A 26,014-nucleotide genomic window follows, 5' to 3' on the forward strand; every position below is an offset into this window, starting at 1 on the left:
TGGGTGGGGTTAATTTATTTTTACTTTTTTATAAGATAATATATAAAATAAAGTATAAAATAAAATATAAAGGACAAAAAAAATTATGGCAAAATGATAGGAAAACCATAAAATAAAGTCCATATGGTTTGATTTTGAAAAACCATAAAGACTTGATGCCTTCACAAGATCACCATCTTCTTGCTGCCTTCACAAGATCACCATCATCACGATACTAATTGTGTTCCAGCCACCTTCACGATCAAGAAACATGCATACATTTTTTCTGATAGCAGATTATCTTATAAGAACATAAAATGAAAAGGGAAATAAAAAATCATAGAAGGGCATATGCAGTAAACAACAGATTACCCCAGTCCTGGACACCATTGAATCCTCATAGCAGTCATGACACTTGAAGCTTTCACCATTAAATTTCTCAATAGGGGTTCCCTTTTTTCCCTTCGAATCCCAACACAAAGATCACTATTTTCAGCTTTAAGAAACACAATCGGATTTGACGAACATAGTGACGGTGGAATGGTGGTGTTTCTGGGTATCAACATCGTCATAACACCACTTAGGGTTTCAAGCCTTAGCGACAGAGGGGTGAAATCGAGAAAAAGCAGATCCTGAACTTTTTCGTTTCCTTCGCCATTCAAAATGGTTGCCTGCACTGCATCTTCAACAGCCGCCATAAGTATACTAAATCCTTAGCGGGGGTCAAAGGTGGCGGTGGGTAGGGTTTAGACTTGTCCCCCTCGTTCCAGTCGCCTCTACAAACCCTAACTTCGTCCATCTCATTCTCCAACAATGTCGCTTTCTCATCAGATCTTGAAGACGAAAACCCTAGTTCTGAAAGAGAAGGGTGGTTGTGCTATTGTAAAAGCGGCTTTCAAAACATATTGGAGATGGTGGTGTGGGAATCAGATCAGATTCAATGGTTGCATGGTCGTGGTGACGGCAAGGAGAAATGTGATGGTTGGATGGAAGATGGATAGAAATGATTCTAGTTCGCCGAAGATAATAACGACGAAAATGTTATGGTTTCAGGAATTCGAGCATTAGGGTTTCAGGGCATAGGAGTTAACAGAAGAAAGGAAGAGGACAACATAGGGTGGTGATGGCGGATGGTGGTGGCAATTAGGGTGTTCTTGAGTGTGTATTTTCCTCTGTGTGTGTGTGTGTGTGAGAGAGAGAGAGAGAGAGAGAGGAGAGGAGAGGAGAGGTTCCAATGGTGTATGTGTGTGTGTGTGTGAGAGAGAGAGAGAATATTTTTTATTTTAATTTATGTAATAAAAATTGAAAAAAAAAGTATGAAGAGCAAAATCGTCATTTTATAAAAAAAAAAAAAAATCAAACCAAAATTAACCACACTCGCAACAAAATGAAACTTTTTGAACCATTGATGCTAGTCCAAATCTGTTTGGCCCAAAATGACAATTTTCGACTCTTGCAATTTTATCTAATTATAATGACAATGTAACTTGTAAAAAAAAATCGGTTTATATGACCCAATAACACCCATTTGTACAAAAGATGCTAAAAAGCTCTATGTGTGCAAATAAGTTCAAAATAAAAAACACACCACTTTTTAAGAAAAAAAATCCCAGAAGGTATTACATATTTTCTATTCATCCCTATTCCCTACTTTATTCTAAACCCAAAACAATTTAAACCTGACAACCTCAACACACCAAAACTGAACAATTTTATGCCATCAGTTACTAACGATACATTACTATCGGGGACCTAACATTTATTCCTGAAATGTATTTTAAAACTTCAAGCTTATGCTTCTTATTTTAATCAAGTAATCAACTGATCATAAGATTGTTAAAAACACATATGCATGTGATCCAAACTAAAATTATTGAAAAGTAGTTATTTTATGACATCAAATATTTATTGCGACTTTCGCAGAAGATAATCAAATTCAAATCATATTCGAACTTGACTAACTTTATCAAATTGTGGTCTGGAACATATAATATAAGATGCGATCCCAAATTATCACCCACTTCTACCAATCGGGATTCAGGAGTTCAGTTCCTTATCTTGATGGATCCAGAAGACCACCAATCCCCGTCGGATCTCCGACAAGTACTAATCCTCCGTCCACCTCCTGTTTTCGCCGTCCACGAACAATACTTCTCCAACAAATTCCAGATCTTGAAAGCATACGACTCACCCTTACCTACTCACGACTTCCTCCGATCATACGCGCAATCCGTTAGAGTCGTCCTATGCTCCGGCGTACGTCCAATAACGGCTGAAGTGATACGCGACCTGCCGGCTCTCAAACTCGTTGTCTCCTCCGCTACTGGCGTCAACCACATCGACATGGCTGAGTGTCGCCTCCGCGGAATTACGGTAACTAATGTTGCAGATGTGTTTTCTGATGATGTAGCTGACGCCGCCGTAGGGCTTTATATCGATGTCATGAGGAAAATTACCGCCAGTGACAGGTTTGTTCGCGGTGGACAGTGGCCGGTTACAGGGGAGTATCCTCTTGGTTCCAAGGTCAGTTTGTGACATATAGGATAAATGATTTTATTGATAAAATAATATTGATTATTGATTATTGATAAATATATAAAACACTCTATTAATTACAAACCCTTTACAAACAAAAGCTATTAATCTATTTTAAAATATAAATAAGTAAAATATAATCTTAAAATAAAAATCCTAAAAAGTTAGTAAGTTAATTTTCAAGTTTATATATAATTAAAACATAAACATACAGCATTAACGGGTCTATTTAATTTATGGTTGTGTTTGGAGTGTATAATTTTATTATGGTTGTGTTTGGAGCACATAATTTTATTTTTTGACTTTGTTTCAATTTATTATCCGGTGATTTACAAAAATAGCTTATAAACTGTTTTCTCAACAAGTTGATTTACGTTTACCAACTTACGTATGTTAATTTCGTACAATTTAGTTCATCTTTGCACTTAAAAAACGATCTTTTGATTATGTCGAGTTACATCTAATATTACATATCTAATACATATTTATTTTCTAAGAAAATATATCAAATACCATGATATTATAAATCTCAATAGTTTTATGATTGAATTAAATGATATGATGATTTAATTTTAGATAGGAGGAAAAAGAATCGGAATTGTTGGTCTTGGAAACATTGGTTCAAGAGTTGCCACAAGACTAAAGGCCATGGGTTGCGTAGTCTCATATACTTCAAGGCACAAAAAACACTCCACTCCATTCATTTTTCATCCAAATGTCCTCCAACTAGCTTTGAATTCAGATGCCCTCATTATTTGTTGTGCATTGACTAATGACACACGCCATATGGTCAACAATACAGTAATAAAGGCATTAGGAAAAACAGGAGTCATTGTTAATGTGGCCCGTGGAGCCATTATTAATGAGGTGGAGTTGGTGAACTGTTTAGTTGAGGGAGAGATTGGAGGTGTTGGTTTGGATGTTTTCGAGAATGAACCAAACGTACCTACACAGATGCTTGAATTAGACAATGTTGTGCTTTTACCTCATAGAACAGCCTTCACGAGAGAATCGTTTCATGATGCTGCTCAAATTTTGTTAAGTAATCTAGAAGCGTTTTTCACAAATAAACCCTTGCTCACTCCCGTTGCAAATCAATTCTAGTCACACAATATGTGCCTTACTTGCAAATGTATTCTCTTGTGTTTGAATGTGATAAGTTTTGATATATTTAGTTACATAGCTTTCATTTTTCATGCATAAATGTAGTTTGTGTTTTTCTAATGTGTGTGTGTGTGTGTGTGAGAGAGAGAGAGAGAGAGAGAGAGAGAGAGAGAGAGAGAGAGAGGGCTGGTTCGGAGGATTCGAATGCCTAGGACGAAGTGTATAAAAAAGGCCCTTAGGCTTTAACATGTAACGAATTAAATTACATAAACTAATTTTTTATTAAAATGATGATAAACTTTATAGCACTAAACAAAGTCAAACCATAGTATTTTAACTAGTTAAACAATTACACAATTAAACATACCATGAATCTGAAAAATTGATAATATATTTAATCTATAATTTATTCAATCATTCAACTGATTTAAGTATGCAATTGAATTGACAATTATAATTTACAAATCATAATCCTTAATTCATTAATTCCTCATAATCTATTACATTACCAAGAATCAAGAATGAAGTAGAAGAATCATTGATAAAGTGAATAAGTGATCGACCCTCACCTAGAATGATAGAATCTGTTGTATCGGAGGATTGTTACTGTTACAATCGATTTTTTTAAAGATGTTGCTGGCTTGCTCCAATCGATCGCTGCTTCATGCGTTTTTTTTCTTTAATTTGGCGTTGTGTTGCACTATCGCTATTATGATGTTGTTGGATTGCTTGGGCTGAAACGGACGTACACACCATATACTTTTTTAAAAAAAAATGGGCCCCTTCAAATTTTGGGCTCTGTTCTCATGCACATGTTGCACCTGCCATAAGCTGGGCCGGAGAGAGAGGTAAAAAAATTAACAAAAAAATACTTCAATTATAAGTTATCCATGGCTACTCAGTACATATAGATGGATTTAAAAGTATTTTTGTTCTTTGTAAATTTTATGTTATTTTGATGGATTATTTAAGAAACTAGTTGTCATTTGATTAAAAATAACGTTTGCTAGACTAGTTAATAACTAGTAGAAATATGTAGAATTCTATAAAAGAGTGTGTAACATTTTTATAATTAATAAAAGGTATAGTTTGAAGAATTTAAAAAATGCTCAATAAACTTGTTGAATCGCTAGTTTGAATAATTTTTTTAAAAATTAGCTTATAATCTACTTTTGATTTGACAAACCTTATTATCTAAAATAGTCTATAAAATAGATTAACTAATAAATGAGAGACAGAGAAAGTTAAAAAAAAAAAAAAAAAAAAAAAACAAAAAAAAAATACCTATATCATAATGCATCGAAGGGTAATTGGGTACATAATACATATAGATGGATTAATTTAAGTATTTGTGATATTTAGAAGTTTTGTACTTAAAAATTTAAAGTGATTAATAACAACCATAACGAACTTTAGAGTTAAAAAAATTATATTTCAAAAGCGTTGTGTTGCTGTTGTTTGACAAACCAAAAATTAGCTTATAAGTTAGCTTTTTGAAAAGCTACTTAAACTAGTTTTTTAGGAGTTTTTTTTTTTTTTTAAAAAAAAATTTCTAAAGATATTCCTTAATTAATTATAGAAACAAATACTCTTAAATGTCATTTTATCTAATTTTATATATTTCAGCTAGTTTTATCAAACATCATTTTTTATCAGCTAGTTTTTCAGCTATAAACTAGTTTTTTATTTAACAACTAGTTTTTCAACTGGTACGTCAAACATAGCCTAAATAGTAAATATTTATAACGATATCATTTGACCTTACAATGTTCTACATATACATAAAAAAAATGCATTCAGTTAGAAAGCAAATGGCAAACAGTCAATAAATAACGGGATAATATTTTCTGGATGACATCTAATTTTCTTCATGATTTAGATAAAATACAAGTCGGTCTATTGATTTTGAAGGTCATGTACGAAAAATAAAAAATAAACACTAAATATAATTTTTTATATGTATATAAACAAAGGTTGTTAATACTACTAACGTGTTCTAATTGATTATATTGATGAGAGCAAATAATAATAATAATAATAATAATAATAATAATAATAATAAATGATGGATTAAGGTGGGTAAGGACGAATTAAAAAGAAAAAGAGAAAACTGGTAAATTAAAAGAACAATTAGGTAGAAATGAGGAATAAAAAAAAGGCTAATAAAAAAAAATTGGGAATGAAGAGTATGAAAAATCCTCCTTAATAAATGAAAGTCTTTTTGCCACATGTCAATCTCTCATGAGTTTTGACATTTGTCATTTTGTAGTATTTTTGAAATATATATTATCCACTTGTCAATTTTTGATTTCTTTCGATTTTTAAAATTAAAATCATATATATGTAAAGTATTAAATATCATATATATGATATTAAATTGCAATAAATACGTTTATTCTTTTTTTATTTTAAAGTTGTATATTAAAAAATATTTTGTGTTTACACTTTACTTTAATGTTTCATTTTTTTTTTTAAAATCAACCCGTGTAATACACGGGTCTCACACCTAGTGATTAATAAGAAACAAGAATCGAACATTTCTAAGGTGGGGTAAGAAAAAAAAAGTGATTTAAAAGTTAGATTCGAAACTTCGCCATGAAATTTATATATTGCTAAAAAGTCCATTAATATAAAATAGAGAAATCTGAAGAAAAAAAAATAAAAATAAAAATAAAAGTATCCTTATATTTTGGCTCTATTGATAAAAAACCAACATTTATTTTATTTTTGCAATTTAATCATTGAAATCGATAAACAATTATAAAATAACTCTTGCAACCGATTAGTGTTGGTTTTGAAGGTTAAATTATAAAAAAAATGGATGACTTTTTATTAATGAGATTAAAGTGTAAAGATTTTTTTTAGAGATTTTTGTATATATATTAAATTTTCTTGAAGAAAACTTATATTTATTTATTAAAAAGCTGGAAATAAAGATAATTTTTTTTAAACAAAACTTCATAAATGGTCTCTGTGGTATCTAAAAATCTGAAGTTTAGTCTCTAAATTTAAAAAACCTAACAGATGCTCCTTGTGGTTTCAAAACTTTTAAAGTTTGGTCCTCATGCCTAACTCTGTCAACTTTCTATCGTTAGGTGAATGATATTTTCGTCATTTCATTACCTATGGGACCATTTATGAAGTTTTGTCTTATTCAAAAAAAATAAAAAAATATAATTATTTAATAGAAAATGGTCCCATCCTTCTCTCTCCCTCTCTCTCTCTCCTTGGTTGATTGTCTTTTTCCCCAACTTTGAAACCTCCATCAATTTAGGTAGATTCACCATCACAACTCCCACCAAACTATCATCATAATAATCATATTCACCATGCCTCTTCCTCCATTCCCACAATCAATCATAGATGAGAAGGCAAACAAAGTGGAACTACCCTTTTTGTGTAACACCGAAATTTTCAAAACAAAATTTTCATTTAAAATAGTTTATCTCTTTAACACTTTTCATAAAAATCTCATTTTTGTTTTAATTACAATACATGACTCTTTTGTTCAAATAATTAATAAACCAGGATCCTCAAAACAAACGCTTCCTATGGTGTGTACAATCGAGTCGGTGCCGTCCCGTGATCCTGAGAAAACCTGAAACATATAACACAAAACACTGTAAGCACAAAGCTTAGTGAGTTCCCCAAAATACCACTCTAACACATATTAGCCACTCAAGGCTATAACTCTGTTGACCCTCTGGTCTGTGTGTCTCAGTGGGACCCTCCAGTCCCAACTCTCTGTGGACCTTCCGGTCCTAACTCTATGGACCCAAAGGTCCTAACTCTGATAACTCTGAATCATGCATATCACATATCACAATAAATCTCATAAAATAAATAGCATACAAATACACTGGCACATAACTCTAAACCTAACTCTATGGACCCTCTGGTCCTAACTCTGTGGACCTTCCGGTCCTAACTCTGATATACACACAGCATAAATCACATAGAAATAATGCAGTGCCACACATCGCATAGATAGCATACAATAACTCTGTCACATAACTTTGTTGCCACTCTAGGTAAAGTATAGTGAGAAGACTCACCTGGCAAGCAGAAAGCAGATATCCTCACACTTGAATCTCGAACACGCCACCGCCTAACACATACGGCAAATATCTCTAATTAACACTCGAAGTCTTAGCTCTAATTAAACTGGCGATTACTCTTTCCCTCTCTAATCAGATAGTGGATAAAAAACCATTTTACCACTCCAAGGCCTCTATTACCTATGTTGACCAAACCCCAAAGTCAACAAAAGGCAACTCAAGTTAACGGTCAACTCTGACCAGACTCGGTCACTCGGCGAGTACACAGGGGTGACTCGGCGAGTCCATGCGTATCTTCTGACTCCTCCAAGGCCATACTTGACTCGTCGAGTGAACCTTCAACTCGACGGGTTTCCACTGGATTCGAATCGCGGGGCAACCCGACTCGACTCGTCGAGTCCAAATATGAACTCACCGAGTTGCTTTCATGATCAAACTCAAACGACCTTCTGAGGTCAGATCTATTCATCTAATCCATAGATCTGACCTTCCCAAGCTCAATAAACACGTAAAGGTTCAAACTTTACATTCATGCCACTCACATATAGCCATAAATGGAGAAATGAGATAACCTTAGCTCCAAACTCATAAAGGACTGCATAAAGCTGGGAAATGGGTACTCTTTGGACCTCTCAAGGTCCAGATCTGAAGATATATACACAAGGGGGCATCACATACTATAGATCTCTTACCAAAAGAAGAGAAGAAACCCTAGATTCATGAAATCTATCACCCAAACGAAGATGGACATGAATCCTTACCTTTCACAACAACTCTGAATGAAATGATAGAAGATTTGAGTCCCACAAGACATCCTAGCTCGAAATCCATCCTTCCCTTTTCTAAGACACACCAAAAGATAATGAATTAGCCCTCCTCTTGCACCATATGCTTTCTCTCTGCTCTCTAGGGTTTTCTCAGGGTGTAATAGTCGCAAATGAAGGCCATAAGGACCTTTAAATAGGTCCCAAACCCGAGAAATTAGGGTTTCTCTGCCCAGCACCTACTCGGTGAGTCCCTCCTCTGACTCGTCGAGTCCACTCATTAAATCCGCATGAGAAGCCCGACTCGACTCGACGAGTTGGATCCTCAACTCGTCGAGTCTCACATTTAACCAAAAGATTAAAATATACAATAATAACCTTGAAAATCCGGATGTTACATTTTGTTACAGATCGATCATATAGAAAAAGAAACAATGGAAGAGAGAAGCAAGGGAATCTAGTTATTGCTAAGTGAACTGATCGGAAATGGAGTTATTGATGGTCAAGCAAATGAAAATTTTGTATCGAACTCATTTCAAAATACAAAGCTTCTCCATCACATGGGTTGGGTTAATTTATCAGAAGAACTCGATAACCCAAGCTCTCCTTCCTCGTTCTAAAACCTGCAACTCACCCCCCCCCCCCCTCTTTAACATTTAATTTTCAACCATCGGTAATATGGAAATTAAACCAAATTATCAGGCGATAAAAACACAGACACACATAAGAATCGATTACAGTTCATTAGATTTAAGTATTGTAGTTCATCTTGATTTTGAATCAGATCTCTAAGCCCATAACTATAATTGGTATAAACTTGAATTGATAGTAGCACAGTCCTTTTAGGTTGCCCTCAAACCTAACAACTGGACATGATGATTTTTGGAGAGAGATGTTGAATTATTATTTGCTTAATAAATTGAAATAAATAATTTATTAATATATTATGAGATTAATATATTAATTATAAATAGTAATGTTTAATTAATAATTAATCAAAAATTAACTGGAATTAACTTCAGAATTAATGGAATTAATTAAAAGTATAATTGTTCAATAATTGAACAAGAGGCACTCTAGAACCTTCCTATAGGCTTGGACGGTTTTTAGAAGGCCTTTAGGGTTCTAGAATTATCCTTGGAGGATAATTAGGAAGTTGGATAATTAGCAATTCAAGATAATATTTGTTATATTGGTTTTAGGGTTATCTAGGATTTCCTTGTTGCACTATATAAAGGCTCCTAGACCTTTGATTTTCAGCACTCATATCTTTAGAGAGCTAGGCCAAAAATCTGCCTTCTTCCCTCCTCCCTCCTTAATCTCCTTCTTGCTAGCTTGGATGTGAACCATTAGAGGCACAACACTTGCGGTGCTTGCTTCCAAAGCTTCAACAAAACAAGGATCATTGTTATTTGCTATAATAACAACAAGGTATGTAATCCTAAACCCTTTTATGTGTTTTTCGAAAATTACCTAGGGTTTCTAGGGTTCCTATTTTGATGTTCTTAGTTATAGATTCAATAGTGAAAACATAGCTCTTGTATTAGGTTGCATGCACACTTAAGAGTTTTAAGTTGGTTTTTGTTACGCCTAAAACCCATCAGTGGTATTAGAGCATTATGTTTGTTTTCAATTGAATTTGCTATTATTGTTGAATTTGATCAAATTAGGGTTTATGGCAATTAAACCCCATAAGGCAACAAATTTCTAAATCGGATTAGAGTTTCTTGCCCCTTAACTTCCGAGTTTGCACCTGTGATCGAGGTGCAATAGCTAGTAAGGGAGTTCCAGGATCTCCAGCAGACGACAAAGATAGTGGCAGAGATTACCGCCAAGTTTAGGGAGAGGACCCTTCTCGTTCCATAATATGTGGCGAATGAGGAGATGAACAAGGCTAGATATCATGAGATGTTGAGGAGTGATATCGGACAGTTTGTGAGTCGGTCCAGCTACAAGACACTGGAGGATATGATAGCAAGGGCTCGTGAGAGGGAGATTGATTTAGAGATGGAGAGGAAGAGGAAACCAGAGGTAGTATTTGGCACGGAGGGCTTGGGCAAGAAGCTCAAGGTAGATTCTCGAGGGAAAGGGCCAGCAGGGTCGAGGCCGTTGTGGCAAGTGCGGCAGGGGACTTGAGGTACCGTGTAGGGCGGGTAGTCCGGGCAGCTTCAAGTGCGGCCGAACTGGGCATGTCAGCAGGGATTATACTGCTACCACCACCACCACGACATCATCTGATCTGACTTGCTTTCAGTGCAATTAGAGGGGACACAAGAAGTCCCAGTGTCCGAGTCTAGCATCAGCAGGACAGGTGGTGGCACCCTCTCCTACCACTTTGAGGATTATAGACGACCGCCAGGGCCGGGGGCTGAGGCGCCAGTGGCGAAGAGTAGAGTCTTCCAGTTGACAGCAGAGGAGGCACATGCAGCTTCGGATGTGGTTACGAGTATGTATCTTCTCCATTATCTCTTATTTATTTCTGACTATTACTCATGTTTTTGTGTTTGTTTATAGGATCTTTCTTAGTGAACGACATATCAACTATGGTACTATTTGATTCGGGGGCTACCCGATCTTTTGTGTCTCTCGCACTTAGAAAGCAATTTAGTAGAGCTTCGGGGGAGCTTGATTGCCCACTCGATGTAGAGATAACAAATGATAGGACCGTCACAGTTGCAAGGGTTCATTGAGGATGTGTCTTACAGTTATTCGATCAACAGTTTTCAGCGGATATTGTTCTTATTCCCCTACGTGGGAATAAGGTTATAGTGGGTATCGATTGGTTGAGCCCCAATGGGGCAGTGATTGACTGCGATCAACAGTTAGTGAGGGTTCGTACTCCTAGTGAAGGAGAGCTAGTGATTTAGGGCGATAGGCCACAACGCGGACCGATTCTCTGTTCAGCAACGATGCGGAGGCACCACCTTCAGCAAGGTTGCACCGGATATATCGCCTATGTCATGGATACCTGAGAGAAGGGCAAGGTTAAGTTGATGATGTACCGGTAGTGCGAGAGTACCCGGACGTATTCCCGAAGGATTTACATGGGGTACCTCCGGAGAGACAGGTAAAGTTTAGGATTGACCTGATTCCTGGTGCGGCTCCAATAGCCAAGGCACCATATCGGCTGGCTCCTCCCGAGATGCAGGAGTTGTCTACGCAGCTGCAGGAGTTTCTAGACAAGGGTTTTATTAGGCCGAGTAGTTCACCATGGGGAGCCTCGATCCTATTTGTGAAGAAGAAGGACGGGTCACATCGCATGTGCATAGACTACCAGGAGCTGAACAAGGTAATGGTGAAGATCCGTTACCCACTTCCGAGGATAGATGATTTGTTTGATCAGTTTCAGGGAGCATCTTGGTTCTCCAAGATTGATCTACGGTCAGGGTATCACCAGATGCGAGTCAGAGAGGATGATGTATAGAAGACAACTGTTAGGACTCGCTATGGTCATTATGAGTTTGTGGTGATGCCGTTTGGGTTCACTAATACCCCAGTCGCGTTCATGGACCTCATGAACTGTGTGTGCAGGCCGATGTTGGATCGGTCTGTAATAGTTTTCATTGATGAAATCTTGGTTTACTCCAAGACTCAGTAGCAGCATGAGGAGCACCAGAGGGAGGTGCTAGAGACATTGAGTAGGGATAGACTTTCGCAAAGTTCTCTAAGTGTGAGTTCTGGTTGTGCGAGGTTCGGTTCCTAGGGCACCTCGTCAACCAGAAGGGTATTCTGGTTGATCCGGCCAAGATAGAGGTCGTGATGTAGTCGGAGATTCCGAGGTCTCCATCAGAGATTCAGAGTTTCTTGGGTCTGGCAGGGTATTACAGAAGATTTATCCAGGACTTCTCCAAGATTGCAATTCCGTTGACCCGACTGACCAAGAAGTCGGTGTTTTTTCGTTGGGGGCCTGAGCAGTAGGCAACCTTTGAGACGCTCAGGCAGCGATTGTGCGAGGCACCGATTCTCACTCTGCCAGAGGGTCTAGATTACTTCATAGTCTACTGTGATGCTTCGATCACAGACATGGGAGCAGTGTTGATGCAGCGGGGTCATGTGATAGCTTATGCCTCTAGGCAGATGAAGCCTCACGAGGCTAACTATCCAACACATGATTTAGAGCTGGGGGCAATGGTGTTCGCCCTCAAGATTTGGCGGCATTACCTCTATGGGGCCCGGTGTACCATTTACACGGATCACAAGAGTTTGAGGTACCTTATGGATCAGCCGAATCTGAACATGAGGCAGCATTGGTGGTTAGATGTAGTGAAGAAATATGATTGTGAGATCCTTTACCACCCGGGAAAGGCCAACGTAGTGGCCGATGCCCTGAGCTACAAGGCAGTAGCAACCCCGATCCATAACATCTGTCTAAGGATGAGCGTGAATACTCCATTATTGGAGCAGATCCGAGAGGCGCAGGTTTAGGGCTTGAAGGAGGAGCGCCAGAAGTGCGAGAGGATTGTGGGTCGAGTGACCTCATTTGATTATGACAACCGAGGGTTGTTGACCCTACATGGGAGGGTCTAGGTACCGTACTGGGGAGGAGTACGACAGGTATTGATGGATAAGGCTCACAAGTCCAGGTTTTCCATCCATCCGGGAGCGACGAAGATGTACTGAGATCTTCTCCCTGATTACTGGTGGCCCTGCATGAAGCGAGACGTAGCTTGGTACGTGGAGAGATGCCTGACCTGCAGGAAGGTCAAGGCAGAGCACCAGAGGCCCCCCGACAAGATGCAGCCGTTAGATATTCCCGTGTGGAAATTGGAGGATATCACCATGGATTTCATTACTAAGCTTCACAGGACTGCACGTGGGGTCGATTCGATTTAGGTCATCATGGATCAGTTGACCAAGAACCCACTTTATACCGATCCAGGAGAGCATCTCGGCCGAGAAGTTGGGCGAGATTTATGTACGGGAGATAATGGCACGTCGTGGAGTGCCTGTCTCGATGGTGTCAGACTGAGATGTCCGTTTCACTTCCAGATTTTGGAAGCGGTTCCACGAGAAGATGAGTACTCGTCTCCACTTCAGCACCGCTTTCCACCCCAGACGGACGAACAAAGCGATTGGACGATCCAGACTCTCAAGGACATGCTACGCGTATGCATGTTAGATTTCGGTGGTAGTTGGGATACATATCTTCCGTTAGCATAATTTTCATATAACAATAGTTACCATGCCAACATAGACCGACCTACCTTTAATATGCTCTATGGGAGGAAGTGTAGGACCCCAATTTGTTGGGGTAAGGTCGGTCAGAGATTCATGGAGAGTACGGAGGTGGTACTCAAGACCACAGAGAGGATCCAACAAGTCCGGAGCAGGCTCCAGACTGCTCAGAGTTGGAAGAAGAGTTATGCCGACAAGAGGCATTCAGACTTAGAGTTCCAGGTAGGTGACATGGTCCTCCTGAAGGTGTCACCATGGAAGAGTGTTATCAGGTTCAGAAAGCGGGGCAAGTTGGGCCCTAGTTTTAACGGTCCGTTTAGGGTGTTGACCCGAGTGGGTTGAGTTGCTTACTGGTTAGATCTTCCGGCAGAGCTCAGCCAGATTCACAGCACTTTCCATGTTTCTCAGTTGCGGAAGTGCTTGGTGGATGATTCAACAGTGGTACCTCTTGAGGATATTCAAGTTGATGACAATATGAACTACATTGAGAGACCAGTGGTGATTCTAGATTGCAAGACGAAGGAGCTGAAGAACAAGAGGGTTGAGTTAGTTAGGGTGCAATGGCAGCACTGCATGGGTTTAGAGTAGACATGGGAGGTCGAGGAGGAGATGAGGGAGCACTACCCGGAGTTGTTTTCAAATGCAGCAGACTTGGAGGACGAAGTCTACGACAAGTGGGGGGGGGGGGGGGTTGGGGGGAATTGTAACGCCCTATTCCTAGTACGCATCAGTTCAATTAATATTCATTTTTTTAAAAGCTACTCGACGAGTTGGTAGCCCTAACTCGTTGAGTAGATGCCAAATGGGACGCAGGATTTAAATGGTCTACTCGGCGAGTCGAAGCCTAGACTCGACAAGTAGGTCTGTCAGGACGAAACCCTATTTTCAGGGTTTTGCACCCTATTTAAGCCACATAACCCCCTTTTGGGCCTCCCTTACCAGCCTCCCTGTCCCCTCAAAACTCTAATCCGTTGTGAGCTTCATCCTTGATTGTTGAGATTTTGAGTGTGTTTTTGTGATATAAAAGGGAGTTGGAAGAGCTTGGAGCCATCAAGCTTGTGGAGAAGATCAAGATCTAGGACTTCATCCATCTTTGGCAACCTTATGAGGTAAAAAGCTCTTAGCTTGATAACCCATAGCTTAGATCCCTTTTAGTATTGATTTATGGGTCTTTTTGACCCATTTGGGAACGATAAGTTACTCTCCATGGATTGTATGCAAATCAATCCCTTCTTTCTATGATATTTAGCTTCTAGAACCATAAATGAGGTATTGAACCCATTTTTGTCCAAGCAATGGTCATGTTCTTGGAAGTAGGTTGCTATAAACTTGAGTTTGGGTCCATTTGAGGTGTGCAAAGCCATGAAGTCACTAACTTTATATAAATGGACTATGGAAACGATCTGGATCTGTATTTTGGAGCCTTAGAAGTGTGAAATCAGCTATCTAGGTTAGATCTGCAAGGGACTTGACGAGTTCATAAAGGAACTCGACGAGTCTGATCGAGGATCTACGATGATGTTCATGAAACTCAACGAGTTGCCAAGGAACTCGACGAGTGGATCATCATGTCTCTTTTTCCTGATTATGCTAGGACTCGGCGAGTATGAGGACGACTCGACGAGTTAGTTCGTCCAGTCGCGATGAAAGGTAGCATGGGAACTCGGCGAGTCGAATCGCGATTTTAGGGTTTCTAAGTTCCAGAACTCGGCAAGTCAATAGGCTGACTCAACGAGTTAGGTCAACATGGAAGGTTGACTTTGACCAGGATGTTGGCTTTGAGCAGGGGTAAAATGGTCATTTTACCCTAAGAAGGATTATTAGACTTTGATTAAGTGTTCTTATGGAGTTGATAGCCGGAGCGGCAGACAGGGATTCCTCACTCAAGTTTTCAGCAGTCAGTCTTGCAAGGCGAGTTCCCTTTCAGTAGGAACGAGTCTAAGGCAACAAATCCAGCCTGTATATGAGATATGTTAGTAGTCGAGTGTGGGTGGGGCCCGAATCTCCTAGCATTTTATGTTGGATTAGTGTCTAAGTCCATAACTATTTTGGTATGTACTTGACCCGATGGTGCATGGTCCTTTTGGGTTGCCTTCACCAAAGCAACTTGATTGGAGAAATAAATAAAGAGGGAGAGGTTATTATGATTTATTAATATGTTATAAGAATAATATATTAAAGGAGAAATCATATTTGTTTAATTAATATTGGTCAATAATTAATTAAGAATTAATTTTGTGATCAAGTGTAATTAATTAAACTAGAGGGGCTGAATTGTAATTATGTGATAGTTACAAAATAAGGTAAGGATTATCTTATATATATGGTGAACGAATTTGAGGTGTAAATCCCTTAGAATTCGAGTATGATAAGGATTCAAGGATTATCTTATTGGTTGCTTGGTGGATAAGCAACTAGATAAGGATAATGACTGAAACCCTATCTCTACACCTATATAAACACCCCTAGGGTCATGAATTCGTGTATCCCTTCCCAATAAGTTTTAGAGACGAATTCTAACCTCCCTCCTCTCTGTTTATACCTTCTCCACTTGCTTATGGTGTTTGTAAGCCATTAGAGGAGTGACACTTGTGACTCTCAGCTTTCCAAGGTCAATTCAAGGAGGAATTAGATTGTTATTGCTACATAACAATCAAGGTAATATCTTAAACCTAATTATATGTTAATATTGATTTCTATATGCTAGAATTAGGGTTTATAGTCTTGGATTCAAAGCATGTACAATAGAGAAACCTAGATCCAAGCATTAGGGTTTGTATGAGCACATAGGATGTCTTATGACCAAAACCCATCAGTGGTATCAGAGCCTAGACTGGTTTCTATTGTATTGATGCATTATATGTTTGAAAAATTCGTTTTTTGGTTTTTGGAGGCTGGACTCGCCGAGTCCATAGCTGAACTCGCCGAGTCCAAGGTGACTCGACGAGTCCAAGCCTGACTCGACGAGTCAGCTCGTCAGATGGAGGGTACTTCGGGATTTCTTGCTGTTTTTGCTTATGGATAGTTACCTTATCATGTTAGATCAATATTAATCCGATTATATGATATATTTGACTATATTTTTGATCTAATTGAAGACATTTATCAATTAATAAGATAATTGTTTCCTTATAAGATAATTGATTAATTATTTTGAGTAATTTGATAAATTGTTTTGCATGAAATCATTAAATAAATCAAATATGGATAATTATGTGATTAAATGTTAATTTGAATTATTTGTTATTTGATCCTTGTAGTTATGAAAAGTTTCATATATTGCCCTTTAGGTTTTATAGTTTAAATTTGAACCCAAAAGTTTTGTTGTTTTGAAATTTAAATGGTTGAAACCCTAATGTTTTGAAAAAGGTTTCAAAACTTGCCCTCAAGTTTTGGAATTTAAATTTTGATTAAATAGTTTAATTTTGATGCATATTTAAATTCTAAACCCTAATGTGTTCAAATGTTTCAAAAGTTGCCCTCAAGTTTTGGAATTTAAAAGTTGATTAAAAGTTTAATTAGGAATGTTAAATTCTAAAACTCTAGTATTGTTTTGAAAAAGTTCACATCACACCCTTATGGTTTTATTAATTAATTAAGGTGTATAATTAAAAGAGGGTTAATAAATCCATAAAAGTTTAGGTTAACCATTTAATAGAATTAAAAGTGTAATTGTTAAAGTTAACCACATAGTATTTTAAAAGTTATAAAATACACCCTATACTATATATAACATTAAAAGTCTAACATTATATATATGTATAACTAAAAGTCAGTCTTACCATTAGTAGGCCTCATTCACGAAGCTGGTCTATAAGGGGTGTTTAAGGAAATTGCCTATAAAATGGCGATTGAATGGGTATCCACTCTTACCCACCGCACTCTTGACTAGTGGAGGGTCGTTAGCCGAACGCGTAGGATAGGACGAAACCATCCATTATAAGTATAATGAATTACTAAAGTAACTAAATGTTTTTCGAAATTCCCAATCTTAGTTACTTAGGCAAAAGTGAATTGATGCAATTCCATGAAATTACACTTTGTGCCCTTGTGAAGACGTTAGTGGAGCGTGTATGGTTAACCGGCACACTAAATGGGTCTAAGCAAAGGTAGCAAAGGGTGACTCAATGTTTGTCATAGTTCGGTGGAGCGTGTGTGGTTTACCGGCACATCGAATAGGTGACTATAACATGTGAGGGCACCATGTAGTTTGCATGGTTATTCACACCCGCTTTGTGATCCTCGGCATCCCAGTCACAAACAAGAGGGGCTTATCGAGATATAAACATGCCATTGAAAGTTCAATGTATCTCAAAGGATCTAGGAGTTTTCATAGATTTAAAACTTAAATTTCTTTTTCGTTTTTCATGGTGGAAATTAGTGAATCGTCATTCACTTACCTTCAAATATTCTGCAACTAGATTACGACATCCCTTTTCTAGGTTGTAGCGTATTGTGTTGGGTCCTAGCCTTGGAATTTCATTTGGGTGATCTACCAAGGACTCAATCTATCAACTAACTTGAATTCATTTTTCTCCCGTTTTGTAGATGTCAAAGTTCGACAACTATGGTCTTCTCAAATCCCGTGGAACAAGCATTCCACATGAAGATGATATTCCACGATTCGATCGAGGAACAAGAGATCATGCTTCACTTCCTCCTCCTCCTCCAATTATTCTCCCTAACCCACAAGTTCAAAGGCTTGAAAAGTTCAAGATCACTCAAGCCCTTTTGGCAAGTAAACATAAAGAAGGAAAGTCCGTGTGTGCACACGTCCTAAGGATGAAGTCACACATTGATAAGTTAAGAATGTTGGGATCCGTTGTCTGTGAGGAAATGGCTGTTGATTGGGTTCTTCAGTCACTTCCCAACTCATATAGTGAGTTCGTAAGAGAGTACTATATGATGAACTACGACGTGACCCTTATAGATCTCACCTATATGCTTATTGCTGCTGAATCAACAATGGTTTGGCGCAATAGAAAAGCAAAGTTGATTGGTGAATCTGCCTTCAAGACCTCTATGGATGTAGACAATGACAACAAAAGACATGCTATGATCGAAAAGTTTGATCATAAGAGAAAGGCAATGTCTAAAGTAGTTCCATATCATGCTCCAAAGAGTCAATTTGCTTTTATTGCCAAGAGAAAGGGCATTGGAGACGAAGCAGCCCTATTTACCTAAGAGATCTAAGAGATGGGAGAGTCGAAACGTATGGCTCTAATATAGGTAAAATCCATTTACTAACTCTTTTAAGCTTCTATTCTAGATTCTTAATACATAATGTAATAAGATTACAATTGATGTTTTGTAGGATCGAAGAAAAGAAAGGGAGCTTAAGGGAAGAAGTGAGCAAAATCTAACCGTAAAGGAATGGATTTCGATCGCATTTCTCGAAGATTAGATTCTTGAGCTACTACTTAGAGTTAGAATTAGATTGCTAAGAAAGATGTATTAGCATAAGTTTTCAAATGAGTTGCATTGTAAGGACAAAATTTTTCCGCAATAAAATAAATTTTGATTTTAAATTTTATTTATTTATCCTTGCAATGGCGTGTATGAAAAATTGATGTTAAAATGTTTCTATTATTAGCAATAATGGATTTGGTTCTTATTGTGTTATTTATGGAAAGTTGAGGATTTACCAAATAGGGAGAGTTTCTCATCGCCCAAAGTTTCAATTGGACAGAAACTTGGAATCATGCAACGTGGATGCACGATGAATGAGAAATTTCGTATTTGGAAATTAGACTAATTCATTGACAAAGTGTCAAGTGAAGGACTAGGAGATCGAGTACACAAAGTTGTGTGATCAAAGTCCACCATAAGAGTAACGAGATATTCGTCATGATTTACTAAAGGTTTAGTAAATATGATTATACTTATAAGATTAAGTGTAATTCTGAATTGATTAAAAAGTTTAAATCAATAGTAGAACGAATAACAAGAATCAAGTAGGCAGAGTGTAACAGCCCGGAACCTCAGGTATTATTAAAATTATGTTTTTGGGGTGATTTAAGAGGGGACTCGGCGAGTTGGTGCCTAGACTCGCCGAGTAGGATCGCGGACTTGGTCGCGGGTCCGCGACTGGACTCGACGAGTCCAGATATGGACTCGGCGAGTCGACGCTGCTCAGCAGAAACCCTAACCGTTCAAGGTTGGGACGTATAAAAGGGGTCCATTGGCCGTCATTGTTCGTTTTTGCCTTCTGAGAGGAACCCTAAATCGATTAAGTGCAGCAGGAGCAAGGATCTTAGGCCATTATTGGTTAGAAAAGAGTGGGTGTGCAAGGAAGGGAGAGGATTGGCTAAAAGAGCAGCAAGGGGGTCACATTCTGAGGTTGGGAATACAGAGAACACATCATCCAGGTAAGAATTCGTGTTTGCTCTGTTATTTTGATGTAATTATGAAATTAGGGTTTATAGAACCCATTTAGTGATTTGATGAAGAAATGCCTTGTTACCCCACGATTATAGTCTTGTATTAGGACCTTTAGAGGTCCAGAAGGTCCCATGCATGTGTACTTCGGGACGAGACCTATCCCAGGAAGCAGTTACTCGTCTGCATGGCATGGACTCGCCGAGTTGTTCTTCAGACTCGGCGAGTAGCTTGAAGATGTGCTGGGACTCGCCGAGTTGTTCATCAGACTCGGCGAGTGGAGTCGGGGTGGCCCCGCGATTCTTCCACGAGGACCTCGTCGAGTCAAGAGGTATACTCGACGAGTAGAAAGGGAATATTCAGGAATCTGTGAGGACGACTAGACTCGCCGAGTCGCCTTGGTACTCGCCGAGTCCAGTCGGGTTGACCGTTGACCAGAGTTGACCTAAGTCTGACTTCTTAGGGATAGTCACATTTAGCTGATATGAGTGTTAATGAGTTATGTAATGTGATAGGAGGGTTGTAGCTCGTCGGTTTGTGCGCGAGTGATTTCAGGAGTTGCTAGCTTTCAGCACTTACGAGGTGAGTCTTCTCACTATACTGTACCCGGAAGGGTTTGACTGTGTGATCGGAAGGTCAAGTATGTTATGTATTATGTTTATATGCTATAAGTGGTAAGTTAAGTGTTATATGGATATGTATGCTATAAGTGGTAAGTTAAGTGTTATATGGATATGTATGCTATATGTGGTAAGTTAAGTGTGATATGTGTTATGTATGATATGTGGGCCGGAAGGCAATATGTTATGAGCCGGAAGGCGATTATGTTATGGGCCGGAAGGCGTTGTAATGAGGACCAGAAGGTCAGGGCCTGGAAAGGCGTATGTGTGTAAGTGTATATTGGGGAACTCACTAAGCATTTATGCTTACAGTTGTTGTGTATGTATGTATTTCAGGTACTACTAGCGAGGACCGTGGGAAGGCGCCGGCATGATCGATACACACTGAAGATTGTTTTAGGATCTTGGGAGTTTGAATAAATGTATTGACCGAATAATTAAACTATTTATGCCTTGTTTTAATGGAAAATATTATGTTTTAAAAATGAAAAATTTGTTTGAAAAATTTGAGTTGTTACAATTGGTATCAGAGCCTTGGTTTGAGGGATTCGGGTGCACCTTCGGGGGTAACTGAACTCAAACTGAGGATTTGAGGAAACTTTTCAAATAAAGGCATAAGCTTTTGTAAATGGTTTTGTGGTAAGCAAGAAAGAAGCAGTGTGTACGATCAGTCAGCGCCCGAACGGTAAAAGATCCCCAAAATACCTTACAATATTATATGATATGAATTGTCATGCATGCTAGAAGACTAGGTATTCATGTTAGGACTAGAGTGGCCTGATTTGTGATGCCTTAGTCTAGGGAAGTTGCCTATATGTGATACTTTGCTAGTATGCGAGTAGCTTGAGCGTATCAGAAGTAGAGTACTCACTATCCGAAGTTTGGGGAGGAGGACTTGGGCTGAACACTGATGCGGTGTGGTCGGTAGTATTGGGCCCGTACTACCGAGGACACCGGGTAAGTGGGAGACCCAAGTAAGAATCCCTGGATGTCGGGGACGGGGTAGGGTCGCGTTATCGAGTGCAATTACACTTGATAGAATCTCTGATAATTTTATGTTGTATTTCAGAGATACCATGGTTAGACCGCGACACGGGGCGAGTACGAGCGGTGTGAGTGACGAGGATATTCGTCAGATGATCCACGAGGAGGTGGCGGCGGCGATCCGGGCCGAGATCCCGGAGATGTTTGGGTCTATCAAGACCACCCTTATGGAGACGTTCGACGAGCGGTACGCCGCATTGACTGAGGCTGCAACCGCTGCAGCTACCGCAGCTGTGGCCGCTGCTAGGCCACAGGGGGGTGATTCATTGCTGTTCCGAGAGTTCAGCAACACGAAGCCACCAGAGTTCGACGGGACGCAGGATCCGATTGCTGCGATGAGGTGGATCGCAGATATAGAGGGGTGCTTCTACACTTGTTCATGCCCGGAGCACCTGAGGGTACGGTTCGCTTTGAACCAGCTCCGTCTGGGAGCCAAGGACTGGTGGAAGTTCGTGACGGCGAACTTCACTTTAGCAGAGACTGCGGCAGTGACATGGGAGGGGTTCACTACCATGTTCAGGGATGAGTACGTTCCCCCGGTGGAGCGGGAACGATTGGTTCAGGAGTTCTTAGCCCTCAAGCAGGGTACTGATTCGGTGGCGGCGATCACGCGGAAGTTCCACGAGAGGGCGATGTTTTGCCCTGAGCTAGTGGCCACAGAGCAGGCTCGGATGAGCCGGTACTTGGGTATTCTGAGGAGGGAGATCCGGGAGTTTGTGTCAAACTCCACTTACCATACTTTTGCTGAGCTTCAGGCGAATGCCAGGAAGCGTGAGATCGAGTTAGAGACTCAGGCCAGGGAGGAGGCCGAGTCTCAGCAGGCAGACCGGCGACCGGCTCAGTCTCAGTCGGCAGCTAAGCGGATCAAGTCCGCCGATTCGAGGACGGGAGGCTCGAAGAACCGCACTTGCGTAAAGTGCGGTAAGGGCCATGATGGGGCGTGTCGAGCCGGTGCTTGCTACAAGTGTGGCAAAGAGGGACACATTGCTAGGGAGTGTCCCAAGGGATTTATGGTTTGCTTTCATTGCAACCAGACCGGCCATCGGAAGGCCGAGTGCCCTCAGCTTCGTCAGGGATCTGCACCTGTTGCCAGGACTACTGAGACTCGACCGGTGAAGGTCGAGGCCCCGAGGGCTCGTGGGAGAGCCTTTCAGCTGACTGCGGAGGAGGTCCGCGCTGCGCCCGACGTTGTGGCAGGTATGTTTTAATTCATGTACTTATTTTAATGTCAAGATGTTATGCTTATGTTATTATATGCGTAGGTACTTTTCTTGTGAACTCTGTGCCTGCCTTAGTGTTATTTGACTCGGGTGCGAGTAGGTCCTTTGTGTCCTTAGCCTTTAGTCAGCATATTGGTGTTGGTCGTGAGTCGTTGAGTCGACCTTTGAGAGTCTCTATAGCTGACGAGAAGGTGATTTGTGCTACGGAGGTTCTTCGGGGATGTGTACTAGAGATTTTCGGGGTTGGATTCCCGATTGACCTGATTCCTATCGCGATGGGGGATGTCTGTGTCATCGTGGGCATGGACTGGCTGAGCCGGTTCGGCGCTGTTATCGACTGTGAGCGTCAGTTGGTGACTATACGAGACCCTAGAGGGGGAGTTCTTTCGGTGTACGGCGAGGGTACCCGTTCGGGATCAGCTTTTTGTTCGGCCGCTAGGGCGAGGCAGTGTCTACGGCAGGGCTGTCAAGGTTTTGTGGCGTATGTGATGGATACGCGGAAGGTTTCCGAGAAACCGAAGTCAGTTGAGGAAGTTCCGGTGGTGCGCGAATTTTCAGATGTCTTTCCCGAGGAGTTGCCGGGAGTACCGCCTGTGAGGCAAGTAGAGTTTAGTATTGATCTGGTTCCGGGGGCAGCACCTATTGCTAAAGTGCCCTATCGTCTTGCACCTCCAGAGATGCAAGAGTTGTCCTCGCAACTCCAGGAATTGCTGGGGAAGGGATTCATTCGGCCGAGCAGCTCGCCATGGGGAGCACCTATTTTGTTCGTCAAGAAGAAGGATGGTTCACACCGGATGTGCATTGATTACCGGGAGTTGAACAAGCTAACGGTCAAGAACCGTTACCCGTTGCCGAGGATCGATGATCTATTCGATCAGTTGCAGGGAGCATCTTGGTTTTCCAAGATCGATCTGAGGTCGGGTTACCATCAGGTGAGAGTACGGGATGAAGATGTCCAGAAGACAGCGTTTAGAACGCGATACGGGCATTATGAGTTTGTGGTGATGCCTTTTGGACTCACCAATGCCCCGGCTGTGTTCATGGATCTCATGAACAGGGTATGCAGGCCGATGTTGGATCGGTCAGTGATCGTATTTATCGACGACATTCTGGTGTATTCGAGGTCGAGAGAGCAGCATGAGGAACATTTGAGGGAGGTCCTTGAGGTATTGAGGTCGGAGAAGCTTTATGCAAAGTTCTCCAAATGTGAATTCTGGTTGCGGGAGGTCCAGTTTCTAGGACATGTGGTTAATCAGAAAGGGATATTGGTCGACCCGGCCAAGGTTGAGGCGGTGATGAGTTGGGAGGTGCCGAAGTCACCCTCTGAGATCAGAAGTTTCCTTGGGTTGGCAGGGTATTATCGGAGATTTATCAAGGATTTCTCCAAGATTGCAGTACCACTCACCAGATTGACCCGGAAGGGTGTTACGTTCTCATGGGGGCCCGAGCAGCAGACCTCCTTTGAGACACTTCGCCAGAGATTGTGCGAAGCCCCGGTATTAGCTCTCCCAGAAGGGATGGAAGATTTCGTGGTATATTGCGACGCATCGATTTCGGGATTGGGTGCAGTATTGATGCAGAGGGGTCATGTGATAGCTTATGCATCGAGGCAGCTGAAGCCTCATGAGGCGAGATATCCCACGCATGACTTAGAACTGGGGGCAGTAGTGTTCGCTCTCAAGATTTGGCGCCACTACTTGTATGGGGTTCGATGTACGATATACACGGACCATAAGAGTTTGAAGTATTTGATGGATCAACCCAACCTAAATATGCGTCAGAGGAGGTGGTTGGATGTGGTCAAGGATTATGATTGCGAGATCCTGTACCACCCAGGCAAGGCTAATGTGGTAGCCGATGCATTGAGCCGCAGGGCGGAGAGCACCCCATTGCGAGATGTGTGCTTGAGACTGACCGTGATGACTCCTGTATTGGACGATATTCGTAGGGCACAGGCTGAGGCTGTGCGACCAGAAATGCAGAAGAAGGAGCGGGTTGTGGGGTTAGTCTCAGAGTTTGTCAAGGATGGTCGAGGCCTTATGACGTTTTGGGGTCGGATTTGGGTGCCGTTCGTGGGAGGTACGCGTGTTACGTTGATGGAAGAGGCTCATAAATCGAAATTCTCGATCCATCCCGGTGCTACAAAGATGTATCTGGATCTAAAGAAGGAATATTGGTGGCCCTGTATGAAGAGGGACGTGGCATGGTTCGTTGAGAGGTGCTTGACCTGCCGTAGGGTTAAGGCTGAGCACCAGAGACCGCATGGCAAGTTACAGCCATTGGAGATCCCCGAGTGGAAGTGGGAGCAGATTACTATGGATTTTATCACCAAATTGCCGAGGACTGCTAGGGGAGTTGACGCAATTTGGGTGATCGTGGATAGGTTGACAAAGAGTGCACATTTCCTTGCCATCAGTGAGAGTTCCTCGACGGAGAAATTGGCGGAGATATACGTTAGAGAGGTGGTGTCTCGGCACGGGGTGCCGATCTCAATTGTGTCAGACCGTGATGTGCGCTTTACTTCTAGATTCTGGAAGAAATTCCATGAGGAGCTGGGTACTAAATTGCATTTTAGTACCGCATACCATCCCCAGACAGACGGTCAGAGCGAGCGGACAATACAGACGCTGGAAGACATGCTCCGAGCGTGTGTGTTAGACTTCGGGGGTAGTTGGGATGCGTACTTACCATTGGCAGAGTTCTCCTACAACAACAGCCATCATTCGAGCATTGGTATGCCACCTTTCGAGCTGTTGTATGGTAGGAGGTGTCGGACTCCCATTTGCTGGGGGGAGGTGGGACAGAGAGTGATGGGCAGCACGGAGATCATACTCCAGACGGCAGAGCAGATTCAACAAGTGAGACAAAGATTATTGTCTGCCCAGAGCCGACAGAAGAGTTACGCAGACAGGCGCCGATCCGAGCTTGAATTTCAAGTCGGCGACTTCGTTCTCCTGAAGGTCTCTCCTTGGAAAGGAGTGATTCGATTCAGGAAGCGGGGCAAATTGGGGCCCCGGTACATTGGGCCATTTCGTGTGATTGCAAGAGTAGGCCGGGTAGCCTATCGGTTGGAGTTGCCAGCGGAGTTGGGTCAGATCCATGACACTTTTCATGTATCGCAGTTGAGGAAGTGCATA

General features: G+C 40.9%; 1 protein-coding gene across 1 annotated transcript; it reads left to right on the plus strand.

The window, feature by feature from the left end:
* The first annotated feature begins 1,922 nt into the window (after nt 1-1,922).
* Nucleotides 1,923-3,710, plus strand: LOC111908206 (glyoxylate/hydroxypyruvate reductase HPR3). Its single transcript, XM_023904043.3, has 2 exons — nt 1,923-2,502; nt 3,091-3,710. The coding sequence occupies exons 1-2, from the start codon at nt 2,041-2,043 to the stop codon at nt 3,616-3,618; spliced, it is 990 nt and encodes a 329-aa protein (XP_023759811.1). The 5' UTR covers nt 1,923-2,040; the 3' UTR covers nt 3,619-3,710.
* The last annotated feature ends 22,304 nt before the right edge of the window (nt 3,711-26,014 follow it).

Source organism: Lactuca sativa, chromosome 7, assembly GCF_002870075.4.
Source record: "Lactuca sativa cultivar Salinas chromosome 7, Lsat_Salinas_v11, whole genome shotgun sequence".
Taxonomy (NCBI): domain Eukaryota; kingdom Viridiplantae; phylum Streptophyta; class Magnoliopsida; order Asterales; family Asteraceae; genus Lactuca; species Lactuca sativa.